Source organism: Gorilla gorilla, chromosome 4 (assembly GCF_029281585.2).
Source record: "Gorilla gorilla gorilla isolate KB3781 chromosome 4, NHGRI_mGorGor1-v2.1_pri, whole genome shotgun sequence".
In the NCBI taxonomy this organism is placed as follows: domain Eukaryota; kingdom Metazoa; phylum Chordata; class Mammalia; order Primates; family Hominidae; genus Gorilla; species Gorilla gorilla.
This window is the reverse complement of record NC_073228.2, coordinates 150,377,894-150,389,180: the sequence shown is the minus strand read 5'-3', so window position 1 is coordinate 150,389,180 and position 11,287 is coordinate 150,377,894. Positions and strand designations below refer to the sequence as shown.

The following is an 11,287-nucleotide window of genomic DNA, read 5'->3' as shown; positions in this document are numbered from 1 at the left end:
GCTAATATTCAAAGTAAAATGTGAAACTTGGATAGTATGATCTGAATCTTTATGTGCCCTCCACAATCACATGTTGAAATTTTCAGCCGGGCGCAGTGGCTCAAACCAGTAATTCCAGCACTTTGGGAGGCCGAGGCGGGTGGATCACGAGATCAGAAGATTGAGACCATCCCGGCTAACACGGTGAAACCCCGTCTCTACTAAAAATACAAAAAAAAATTTAGCCAGGCATGGTGGCGGGCACCTGTAGTCCCAGCTACTCAGGAGGCTGAGGCAGGAGAATGGCATGAACCCGGGAGGCAGAGCTTGCAGTGAGCCAAGAGTGCGCTACTGCACTCCAGCCTGGGGCGACAAAGTGAGACTGTGTCTCAATAAATAATTAATCGGTGAACTCAGATGAAGTATATAGGGCAATTCTTTGTGCTCTTCTTGCATTTTTTCTCTATACATTTGCAATTATTTTTATTTTTTTGTTTTTTAAGACAGAGTCTCTCTTTGTCACCCAGGCTGGAATGCAGTGGGACCATCTCGGCTCACTGCAACCTCAGCCTCCCAGGTTCAAGCGATTCTCCCGCCTCAGCCTCCCGAGTAGCTGAGACTACAGGCGTGTGCCACCACACCTGGCTAATTTTTGTATTTTTTAGTAGCGACGGGGTTTCACTATGTTGGCCAGGCTTGTCTTGAACTCCTGACCTCGGGTGATCCACCTGCCTTGGCCTCCCAAAGTGCTTGGATTACAGGTGTGAGCCACCGTGCCCAGCAGCAATTATTTTTAAATAAAAAGTTAAAATAAATTTCTCCCAAAAGAGTGGAGAAAGTTCATTATCCTTCAGTCCAAAGACTTTATCTCTAGCTGGAGCACCAGGAGATGCTTCCCTGAGTCAGTACCAATAGACTTGGGAAGTACCACATGACAGTCTTTAGTTTCCCTCAATTGTCTATTAAGAATCAAATTTCCATGGTATTAAAGGTGGCTTGAACCCATTTAGCTTTTTATCTTATACAGCTTCAGGAGGCTTGAATATCATAATCTTGAATATATAAGCCACAGTGTGAAGCAGTATATTTGTTTCTTGGTTCTGAATGAATCTCTTCCACATACATCAAGTGAACTACCTTCCTTGTAGTCTACAATCTGCGAAACATCACTCTGCTCCCTCCCCCATTTTCTTCCCTGTAAGACGTTGCGGGCCTCTTCACACCCAAAAGTGATGCTTGTTGAGACTCAAGGATATTTCATCCTTAAGTAGTTACTGGGAGTTACTGTGCCTTGCTGGAATAAGGTGTTGCCCCAATTTACTGTTCTATAGGAACAACTACTTCCCAGAGGTAAAAGGAAGGAAAGCAAAAGGAAATAGAAATGGAAACAAAGGAACCCAGCACCACTGACCACTGTCCCAATAGCTATACTGATCAGTACTTATTTATTTTCCAGGACACTGAAGATTTTTAAAACGTCAGACCCTTCTTTACTTGCGAAAAACGTGAAAGCACAGTACCAGAATCCAGAGATCTGAATGCAGCAGCATACTCTCCTGTATATCATGCTTTAGCTTTTCTGACTAGCCACACTCAATGTAGCATGTATCTTCATATCAACCCCACAAACCCCATTCTCTGAACATTTTGAGCTCCTCTAATCCCCCCAGAGTATCCATTGCTTATTTTAAAATTTCAGGGCTAGTTCTACCAAATCATCTTATCTGAGAATTTTTTTATTTCTAGAGACAGAGGATCACTCTGTCACTCAGGTTGGAGTGCAGCAGCACAGTCATAGCTCACTGCAACCTTGAACTCCTGGGCTTAAGCAACCCTCTCACCTCAGTCTCTTAAGTAGCTAGGACTACAGGTGTACACCATCATGGCTGGCTTTTTTTTTTCTTTTTTTTTTTTTCTTGTTTGTTTGGTAGAGGTGGGGGCAGGGGTCTCACTTTGTTGCCCAGGCTGGTCTCGAACTTCTGGCCTTAAGCAATCCTCCCGCCTCCACCTCCCCAAATTCTGGGATTACAGGCATGAGCCAGTGTGCCCAGCACAAAATCTTTACCAACTTTAAAATATACTTTTAAAAAATCTCTTAAATGCCTTCCACATAGATATTGATTTTTCTTTCATTTCTCTTATCTTGGTAAATCCTCTAGGAATGCTCTCTGAAAAGCAGCTTAATTCATCATGCAGTTGCCTTCATCACCATCACTTGTTGAAAAGTCTTATTAGTATGTAAAGCAGTTCTAATTTGGAGCTGTAAAATTACCTCTAAAAACTCGTAATAGAATAAACTGAGAGTCATCCATAATTAGATTTTTTTAATAGGACTTCTAACTTGTTTTCATTATCCAGCTGTGTTTGAACTCAACCAGCTGTTGATGGGACTGAGGTGGTTGTAAGTGTTGGGGAAAAGAAGAGGAAGCTCATCTCTGCAGAGTGGGTAGGAGAAGCTTTAGTTCTCAGTTTAAAACAGTGGTTCTCAAAGTGTGGTCTCCCAACCTGCAGCATCAGAGTCTCATGGGAACTTGTTAGAAGTGATTTCTTGGGCCCTACTCCAGACCCACTGGATCAGGCCATCAGGTGAAGTTCAAAGAACTTGGTTCAGATGTAGTGTTCACTAAATTACAGACAGCAGTCAAGATTTTAGGAAGAGCTGGTTGAAAATAATTGCCTTGACTGGCTCTAGTGACCCCCCAAGGAACACATGCCACTTACATGTATGTTCTCTTCATTCATCATTTATGGGTATATTTGTATTACTCCACAGGGCTGACGATTTGGTATTAGACTTGCTAATGAGCAGCAGCCATGTGCTCCTGCTATCTGACAGTCGGTAGAGTCACAAGTATATTGTATGCAGCAGAGAAGAGCTTAACAGCCAGCCTCCTTCCACATTCTGCTTTCAGGAAATAAGCAAGGGGAGGATCCAGAAGTGTCATTTGACACTGACGACAGAGTACTTATTTCCTATGCAAAAGAGCCCAGGCAGAAAGACAAACCTAAATAAGAATCTAACTTCTGTGAGAAGCTGTGAAGAGTGATGCTGGCAGCTGCCTTTGCAGACTCTAACTCCAGCAGCATGAATGTGTCCTTTGCTCACCTCCACTTTGCCGGAGGGTACCTGCCCTCTGATTCCCAGGACTGGAGAACCATCATCCCGGCTCTCTTGGTGGCTGTCTGCCTGGTGGGCTTCGTGGGAAACCTGTGTGTGATTGGCATCCTCCTTCACAATGCTTGGAAAGGAAAGCCATCCATGATCCACTCCCTGATTCTGAATCTCAGCCTGGCTGATCTCTCCCTCCTGCTGTTTTCTGCACCTATCCGAGCTACGGCATACTCCAAAAGTGTTTGGGATCTAGGCTGGTTTGTCTGCAAGTCCTCTGACTGGTTTATCCACACATGCATGGCAGCCAAGAGCCTGACAATCGTTGTGGTGGCCAAAGTATGCTTCATGTATGCAAGTGACCCAGCCAAGCAAGTGAGTATCCACAACTACACCGTCTGGTCAGTGCTGGTGGCCATCTGGACTGTGGCTAGCCTGTTACCCCTGCCGGAATGGTTCTTTAGCACCATCAGGCATCATGAAGGTGTGGAAATGTGCCTCGTGGATGTACCAGCTGTGGCTGAAGAGTTTATGTCGATGTTTGGTAAGCTCTACCCACTCCTGGCATTTGGCCTTCCATTACTTTTTGCCAGCTTTTATTTCTGGAGAGCTTATGACCAATGTAAAAAACGAGGAACTAAGACTCAAAATCTTAGAAACCAGATACGCTCAAAGCAAGTCACAGTGATGCTGCTGAGCATTGCCATCACCTCTGCTCTCCTGTGGCTCCCCGAATGGGTAGCTTGGCTGTGGGTATGGCATCTGAAGGCTGCAGGCCCGGCCCCACCACAAGGTTTCATAGCCCTGTCTCAAGTCTTGATGTTTTCCATCTCTTCAGCAAATCCTCTCATTTTTCTTGTGATGTCGGAAGAGTTCAGGGAAGGCTTGAAAGGTGTATGGAAATGGATGATAACCAAAAAACCTCCAACTGTCTCAGAGTCTCAGGAAACACCAGCTGGCAACTCAGAGGGTCTTCCTGACAAGGTTCCATCTCCAGAATCCCCAGCATCCATACCAGAAAAAGAGAAACCCAGCTCTCCCTCCTCTGGCAAAGGGAAAACTGAGAAGGCAGAGATTCCCATCCTTCCTGATGTAGAGCAGTTTTGGCATGAGAGGGACACAGTCCCTTCTGTACAGGACAATGACCCTATCCCCTGGGAACATGAAGATCAAGAGACAGGGGAAGGTGTTAAATAGATTTAAGTTTCAAAGCAAAACAAACTGTGACTATTGTATTTACTTGTACTGCTGCTTATCAATATTGCTGACTTTACAAACTATGATATAATTATTACCATTAGGAATTATAAAAATATTTCACAATCTACACTTTCCAAATGTGCAATGTGGTAAGTAGAGAACCATGTTAGAAGTAATAATTGTTTCAGAATTAGAACTTGGCTTCCCAATTTAAGTGTTGTGTAAAGATGTTGCTGTCAAAGTGATTAGACAGCCTGGCTATTCTGTCATTTGTTCACAGTGGTTTTACTGGGTACCCCCTAGGACCAGCCCTGTAGTGGACCGGCTGGAGCCTGCAGTAGAAGTTCTGTCAAAGCTGAGCCCCTTTAACTTCAGTTTCACCCGGGACCTGCTAGTCCTAATTTTACCTACTAAATTGTATTTCACATAACCAAAGCTCAAAATCTACTTTCACTTGAGATTTTTAACACATTAATGATAAATTTTAATGCGTTCTTCATTTACTTAATAAGTGTTAATTTACTTGATGAAAAGTCCGTATCATAATGTTCATGACTGAAGGTCAAAGAAAAAGAAACAGCACCTTATTCCAATTCTGGACTCATTTCAAGCCATGGCTGGTTCTGGCTAAGTTTAAATAAATTCAAACTTATACTAAAGCCTGCTTCAGTGAACTTTTTAAAGCTACCTGAATGAGTCTTCAGTTTCTAAGTCTGAGAATTGTAGCAGCTTTCCAATGACATTCAGCAGTCTGATATGGGGGGAAAAAATACTTAAAAAATGCCCTCTCTTCACTTCCAAAATGTGGGAAGGTTATTTTTCTATAAGCAGAAATGTGTTCCTCCTAATATCTCCTTTCTCCCAAGATAAACCATGGTTAATGATATAGTTATAGATTACTCCTCAAATACAAATAGAAGATGGAGATGGTGATCTTTCTTGTTAATGGTACTAAACTTACCCTTACTCAGAACATTGAACTTGAACCCTACTCAACTTTTAAAATACTATAGGATTTCTAAGTTATAAAAATAATCGAGCAACCTGAGAAAGAGATTAATATCAAAAAGAGAAAATTCAACAAATGCAAGACAGAATTTGGTTAAGAATACAAAATAAAAAGCATAAGGGCAATGCAGAAAGAAAAGCAGTAAAACTGTGTACCCAGACATATGGTAAAATCTGAGTAACAGGCAATAACCATTCATTTTATAGCAAGGTAAAACATACCCAATAAAACATGATTATGATATATTTCTGCCCCTTTTAAGTATAATGACATTCACCCATGATTCTTGATTACTTTGTTATGGAACTCGGGTATTTTCACTGAAAGGTTCCCTCAGAATAGAAATGCCTTTAGGGCAAACCAAGCCATGGAGAATCTGAAATATAAAGGATATGTTATGGAAAAAAAAAGATTTTGTTTTTTATGTTGTCTATGGGTTTCCGGATTCTTTGCTTTTTCATAAGTGGTCATAGTTTGCTTTTTAACACAGGAGGTAGGGCTGTATTCTTTTTACATCCTTCATTACAAATTTTATTTGAAGCTCATGTATTCAAATAAAGTAAAATTTAACCCAAGAATCCAAAATATTGTTTTGTGATATGGTAGTTATAAAAAGGATTATCATTGTCTGTGATTATTTGAATTAATAATTTTTATGTTCATTATATGCAGTAAATTTAGGATGTAAGCTTCCAGGGTTTGACACTTTAAACTTGTAAAGAAATAAAAATAATTACGCTTTACTTCAGATAGTTTTTGGAGATTTAAAGCTGTCTTTGTCTTGAATTATCATTCCAAAATCACTATTAGGAACAATGGAGCTTTATGGGGCTGTTCGACCTTAACACTGGAACAGGTCTCAGGGTGAACTGATTTTCAGTTTGCTAACAAGCACCAAATCAAGATGCAGACACTGGAACAAAGAGTAATTACAATGAACCTTTCATTAAGAACCTGATACACAAAGTTAAGTCCCGACTTGATCCCTTAAAAAATCTGCTTAGAGAAGTTTGATTTGTATCTTATCTGATCAAACCCAGATACTTTAAGACAAAAGTAGGAAATTAGAACAGATATCACCAAACTGTTTTCTTCTCACTTCTCTACTGTGAGAAACAATGTAGTAAGTGGGCAAACAATACTATGTGGAATTCAGAATAACAAAATAAGGCATTCTGGAAACTTTACCCTTGTGAGACAGTCATATTTCTACATACTACATAATAGTTGTGCTCCTTTTGGCAAGCACTTCAATTTCATTCCTCACAGTACTTAAAAATCACTCAATGAACTTATAAAATGAACTTCAAAGAAAGAAAAAAAAGGAAACAGAAGAAGGCCAGGTGTGGCGGTTGACGCCTGTAATCCTAGCACTTTGGGTGGCCAAGGTGGGAGAATGGCTTGAGGCTAGGAGTTTGAGGCCAGCCTGGGCAACAGAGTGAAACCATTTCTAAAAAAATTTTAAAAAGAAAAAAAAAAAAGCCAGACATGGTAATGCATGCCTGCAGTCTCAGCTACTCAGAAGGATCACTGAAACCAGGAGTTCAAAGTTACTGTGAGCTATGATGGCACCACTGCACCCCAGCCTAGGAGACAGAGTAAGATCCTTTGTACGCATAAAAAGAAAAAACATATCCTGTTTATCAACTTTACAGCTGAAGACCTTAGTCTGATCAATGCCAGGTTCCTACATACAGAGTTCACAAAATTTCCATGGCACTTAATAGATTTAAGCTATGAACTATATAACATGGATGTGAATGTGTGTGTCTGTGACTGTATACACACAACATACAAATACAGATCTGTTGGTATTCCTTCTTTCTAGGATTTGTTACAATCATAGTCAGTATGAGATAATGGAAAATAAATTATTCTATTAACATATATATTTTCTTAAACATTTTATTTATGTGGCACTCTGAAATGAGCAACCTATGAAGGCATAAAATAAAAAGATTTTTTTTTTAACTCGGGAGGTAAAGCTAGATATATCAATTAGGAACTGATTCATGGTGTGATGTACACGACATGTTGAAAGAATGCCAAAAAGGCGCAAACCATCATACATTAATACAAAGGACAAAAACAAAAAAAACCCCAGCATCTTCTTGCTATGAGGCAATAAGGCACTGCTAAGAGACTTGAGCACCAAAATTATTCTCTACAAATTCCTTCCTTTTTATACTGCAAATACTGCATTATTATATTCAAACCTTTAAAAACTAGGTAATACTTAAGATTTAGAGTCAACTTACTTTGTGCGAAATTCTATTTGCTGCTTCTTTTAAAAACAGGTTAAAATAAGCTCTTAAAAATTAAGTAACAATCATATACAATACAGATATATAAAAAGGGTTGGTTTATTGTAGTTCAAATACATAAACTGAACATTCAAACATCTTAAAATTAAACTTTAGCAACAAAGTTTAACATTCAAACAGGAGTATAGTTTACAAGAAACACCCAGAAAGGTAATTTGTTGTCTAATCCAGAATATTGATAAAGATCACTTAATGGTGAATAAAATATGTTTAACCAGTGGTTCTATTCTGGCCAACATGTTAGTTATGACCGTGGTTCCATACCTGAGAAGAAATTACTACATAAATCTTCTCTTAGGCTAAACAACAAGACTTGGTCTATAATTCAGAGGGGATAATCAAAGCACATAAGTGAACAAATAAAACTAATCTGATCTTTAGAGACAAAGGTAAAAGTATTGTCCATTATAATAATCGTAGCCTCTGGAAGATAAGAATTCAATTTTCAGTGTTTTCTCTTTTACCCGCTTTAAAAAAAAAAAATCAAAACAAAACAAACCCCAACTCGGGTTTTCTTGGAGTCTGTGCATCTGGCAAGTTCAAGCCACAAATGCTCTTACTTCTTGCAAGTATTAACACTGCTAGGAAGAACGTCACCAAGTCACTGACTTCCACACCTCATAAAAGGATGAATTTTAGCTTCAAGATTTTAAGATTTACTAGAGACAGCCTATATTTGAGTATGTATGTCAGTCATGCCACACAAAGAAAAGCATAAATATTTCCAAAGTGTTCTGTTCAGAAACTGTTCACAAATGCTTCTCCTTCTGTTTGTCAGATGGTTTCGCAATAGGTTGACTAATGCACATATATGTAAAAACCTGAAAATTGGCTCATGCAAGCATTTTGAATAGATGCCCCTATGGAAGAGTATTTAGAATTATTTTGTTGATCGTCTCGTGGGCTCCGATGCTGTGGGAGGTGGGGGTGGACCCCGGCGATCCAGGTCATCAACATATGCCACAATCAGTTTACGCCTCTCCTCTGGCACACAGTCCAGTACTAGATACCGTTTGTCATTCTGTAAAATTTTTTCTACATCTTTCAGGTGCTGATCCGATTCTTGGATTAATTTTTTGGATCTGAAATAAGAAAAAGAAGTCCAAGAATTACTGACTGCTGTTCACAGGTCTTTCAGGAATGAGCTGGAAATGTCCATCTAGTTCCTAATTGTGTTTCCATTTTTTTTTTTTTTTTTTTTTTTTTTAAGAAAAATTTCACGGCAGTGGTCACCTTTGTAAGTCGCCTCAGCAAAGACTCCAAGGAGTGAAAGGGCCTCAGAAGCTGAATTACCCTCCCACCCCTAGTGGTGGTCCCTCCAGATCAGGGCTGAGGGTGGGTGGGTAAATCTTGCCCGTGCTGTACCTGTTCTGTGGATGAACAGAGGACTTCAGTCTGCGGGGCTGCCAATCCCAGCATCTTTCACAAGCTTTCACTTTCACATCTTTCACTAAATTAACTATAAAAATGTAGAAAGAAGTCTTACTTCACATCTAATTTAAAAGCCCAAGCTGATGCAAAACATTAAGGATCCTGACCAAAAAATCCAAATGACAAAATATCTAAAAACCACACCCTCAGCACTATCTAGCCTCCCGTGCACATACCCTTTATTAAGATGTTTCAAATTTCTCTCTTAAAGAAGAAAAGCTGGAGCATGAAACAAAAATGGTTTCCTGCATACTGACTGGTAAGCAATGCGAAATTGTTTTCCTGATGATAAATTGTTAGGGGTGAAGAACTGTTGGGTTTGCTACAGAGAAATCTTGTTTAAAGGCTCTGATTTCATAATTTACAATTTTTATTTAAATGTACCCAGCAAAATGCTTTCCTCTGAGGGAAAAAGAAAATGTTTATGCTGAGCTTAAATAGACGATTTCATGCTTTAGAATGATCTAACCACACTGAATAGTCTTCAGAGGAGGCAAAGATAACTGATAGTGAAAGATTATTTTAAAAGTCTCTTCATGAAATACAATTCTTATATAGTTGAGGGTATTCCTAAAAAAAGCGGTGAAGTTAAAAAAAAAAAGGTATGTATTCAAAACTGGATGGGTGGGTAACACAAAATAAGAATTGACATCTGGGCCCTTTCTTTAAAAAAAAAAAAAAAGTATGGTAGATATGGGCTGTATTTGACTTTGGACAGAAGTTGGTATCTTCTTATCCCTAAAAATTAATAATGTCAACATGTGTGTGAATGCAAAGAATGCTCTGACCATTAGAGTAAAGACTAGTAAAGAGAATGACTGCCAATATGAAACATTTCATTGCACACACCTATATGTTATAAATTTGGTCTCTTTCAAAAGCGTCCTGAAGTCAGCTTTGGCTGTGATATATTTGTCTCTGATATATTCTTCAAATTCTCTTTGTTTTTTCTGTTAATAAAAAAAAAAAAAGTTAAGATTATGGAAATAAAACCCACTAATTCCAAAATAAACATCAATTATTTATTAAACAGTAATGTGTAAGTCACACAATAAAATTAAAAATTCAAAAGAAAAAGGCAACAGGGTACATTTTGTTCATATATAAAATTCATTAAATCACAATCTGCAAGGCTCATTTTTGCGGCAAATAGAAAGAATGAGGAATCATAAATCAGTAGTGGCTAAAACTTGAGAACTTGCTATGTGCTACACTGCTGAGCATTTTATGAGGATCATCTACTTCAATCTTCACAACAACCTCATGAGGTGGACACTTAAAAATAAGGATATTGAGGATTAAGTGTTCACTTCCTGCACACTGTATTTTTAACTTCAAGAACAAAAACAGTAATTTGTGGATACAGCAACTGTAGGTTAACACTCAATACTTAACTTACACAGTAATGAGCATTTAGCTTTCTGGCAAGCCAAAAGTAATAAGATGAATAAACTCTTTGGACTTAAAAAAGACTTTATTATCAACTCTAAACAGTCAGAAAAGTTAGAAACTGAGACTGGGTCTACCCCTCTTTCCCAGTCATGCATATTTTATGGTCCAAACATCTACAATCCAACAGACTTTGAGGGGGAAGAATATTAGATTTATGAGTTTTTATAAAAGATGCCCAGACCTACAGAAACCAACCAGGAAAGGGGAATGATGTAAAAGAAAACAAATAAAAGGCCTAGGCATAAAATGGACTGTAGTAAACGACACTTTTCTTGACATCATTCACTGTTTCAGACCTTGAAGCATATGAGAACTAGCGATCTCATTACAGGGCTCTGTTTGGCTTAAGAGTCAAGTGCTTTGATAGTTTGGTACCAATTGCCAGCCTAAATATGTCTGTCTAGTGGTACCTGACTAAAATAAAACTGCAGCTTCATTAAATTTCTAAGATCCTAAAATACAAGCTTCACCCCAAGTACTAAAATTTTAAACTTTCTATTGTGCTGTCTTGCTAATTTATCATGCAAGAAACAATACATAAACTTAAAATTCAGATTTACTTCTCATACACTTAAAAGTAATTCACTTAAAACAATCAACTTCATTTTGGTTAAGATAGTAGTGCTGTTAGGCCCCGATTTAAGTATTTATAGACTGACAGTAAATCTCGACACAAAATCCTCTTACCCTGTCACTGGAGGAGAACTTAATACACCGAGGATCTTCCTTAATGATTTTTTTTACTTCTTTCCACGTGGATGTTAAGGTAATCTTTGAAAAGAC

General features: G+C 38.5%; 2 protein-coding genes across 7 annotated transcripts in view; one reads left to right on the top strand and one right to left on the bottom strand.

Annotated features, from left to right (window-relative positions):
* The first annotated feature begins 2,948 nt into the window (after positions 1-2,948).
* Positions 2,949-6,754, top strand: GPR151 (G protein-coupled receptor 151). The gene has a single exon (XM_004042760.4). The coding sequence runs from the start codon at positions 3,026-3,028 to the stop codon at positions 4,283-4,285; it is 1,260 nt and encodes a 419-aa protein (XP_004042808.1). The 5' UTR covers positions 2,949-3,025; the 3' UTR covers positions 4,286-6,754.
* An 888-nt stretch (positions 6,755-7,642) lies between these two features.
* The window catches only part of TCERG1 (transcription elongation regulator 1), a 64,331-nt gene continuing 60,686 nt past the window's right edge, over positions 7,643-11,287 (bottom strand). For 4 of the 6 annotated variants that reach the window (XM_004042758.5, XM_019028053.3, XM_004042759.5 and 1 more), the window contains 3 exons: positions 11,192-11,275; positions 9,902-10,002; positions 7,643-8,703 (listed from right to left, as the gene is read on the bottom strand). In XM_004042758.5, coding sequence (XP_004042806.2) covers positions 8,502-8,703; positions 9,902-10,002; positions 11,192-11,275 — 387 coding nt within the window. In that variant the 3' untranslated portion in view covers positions 7,643-8,501. Of the gene's footprint in view, positions 8,704-8,981; positions 9,081-9,901; positions 10,003-11,191; positions 11,276-11,287 lie in introns of those variants that run through there. The other 2 variants (XR_002006119.3, XM_055387305.2) reach the window with 2 other exon arrangements.

Bases quoted from the DNA above. Each gene is read 5' to 3' on its own strand.
- GPR151 (XM_004042760.4), top strand. From the start codon at position 3,026: ATGCTGGCAGCTGCCTTTGCAGACTCTAACTCCAGCAGCATGAATGTG.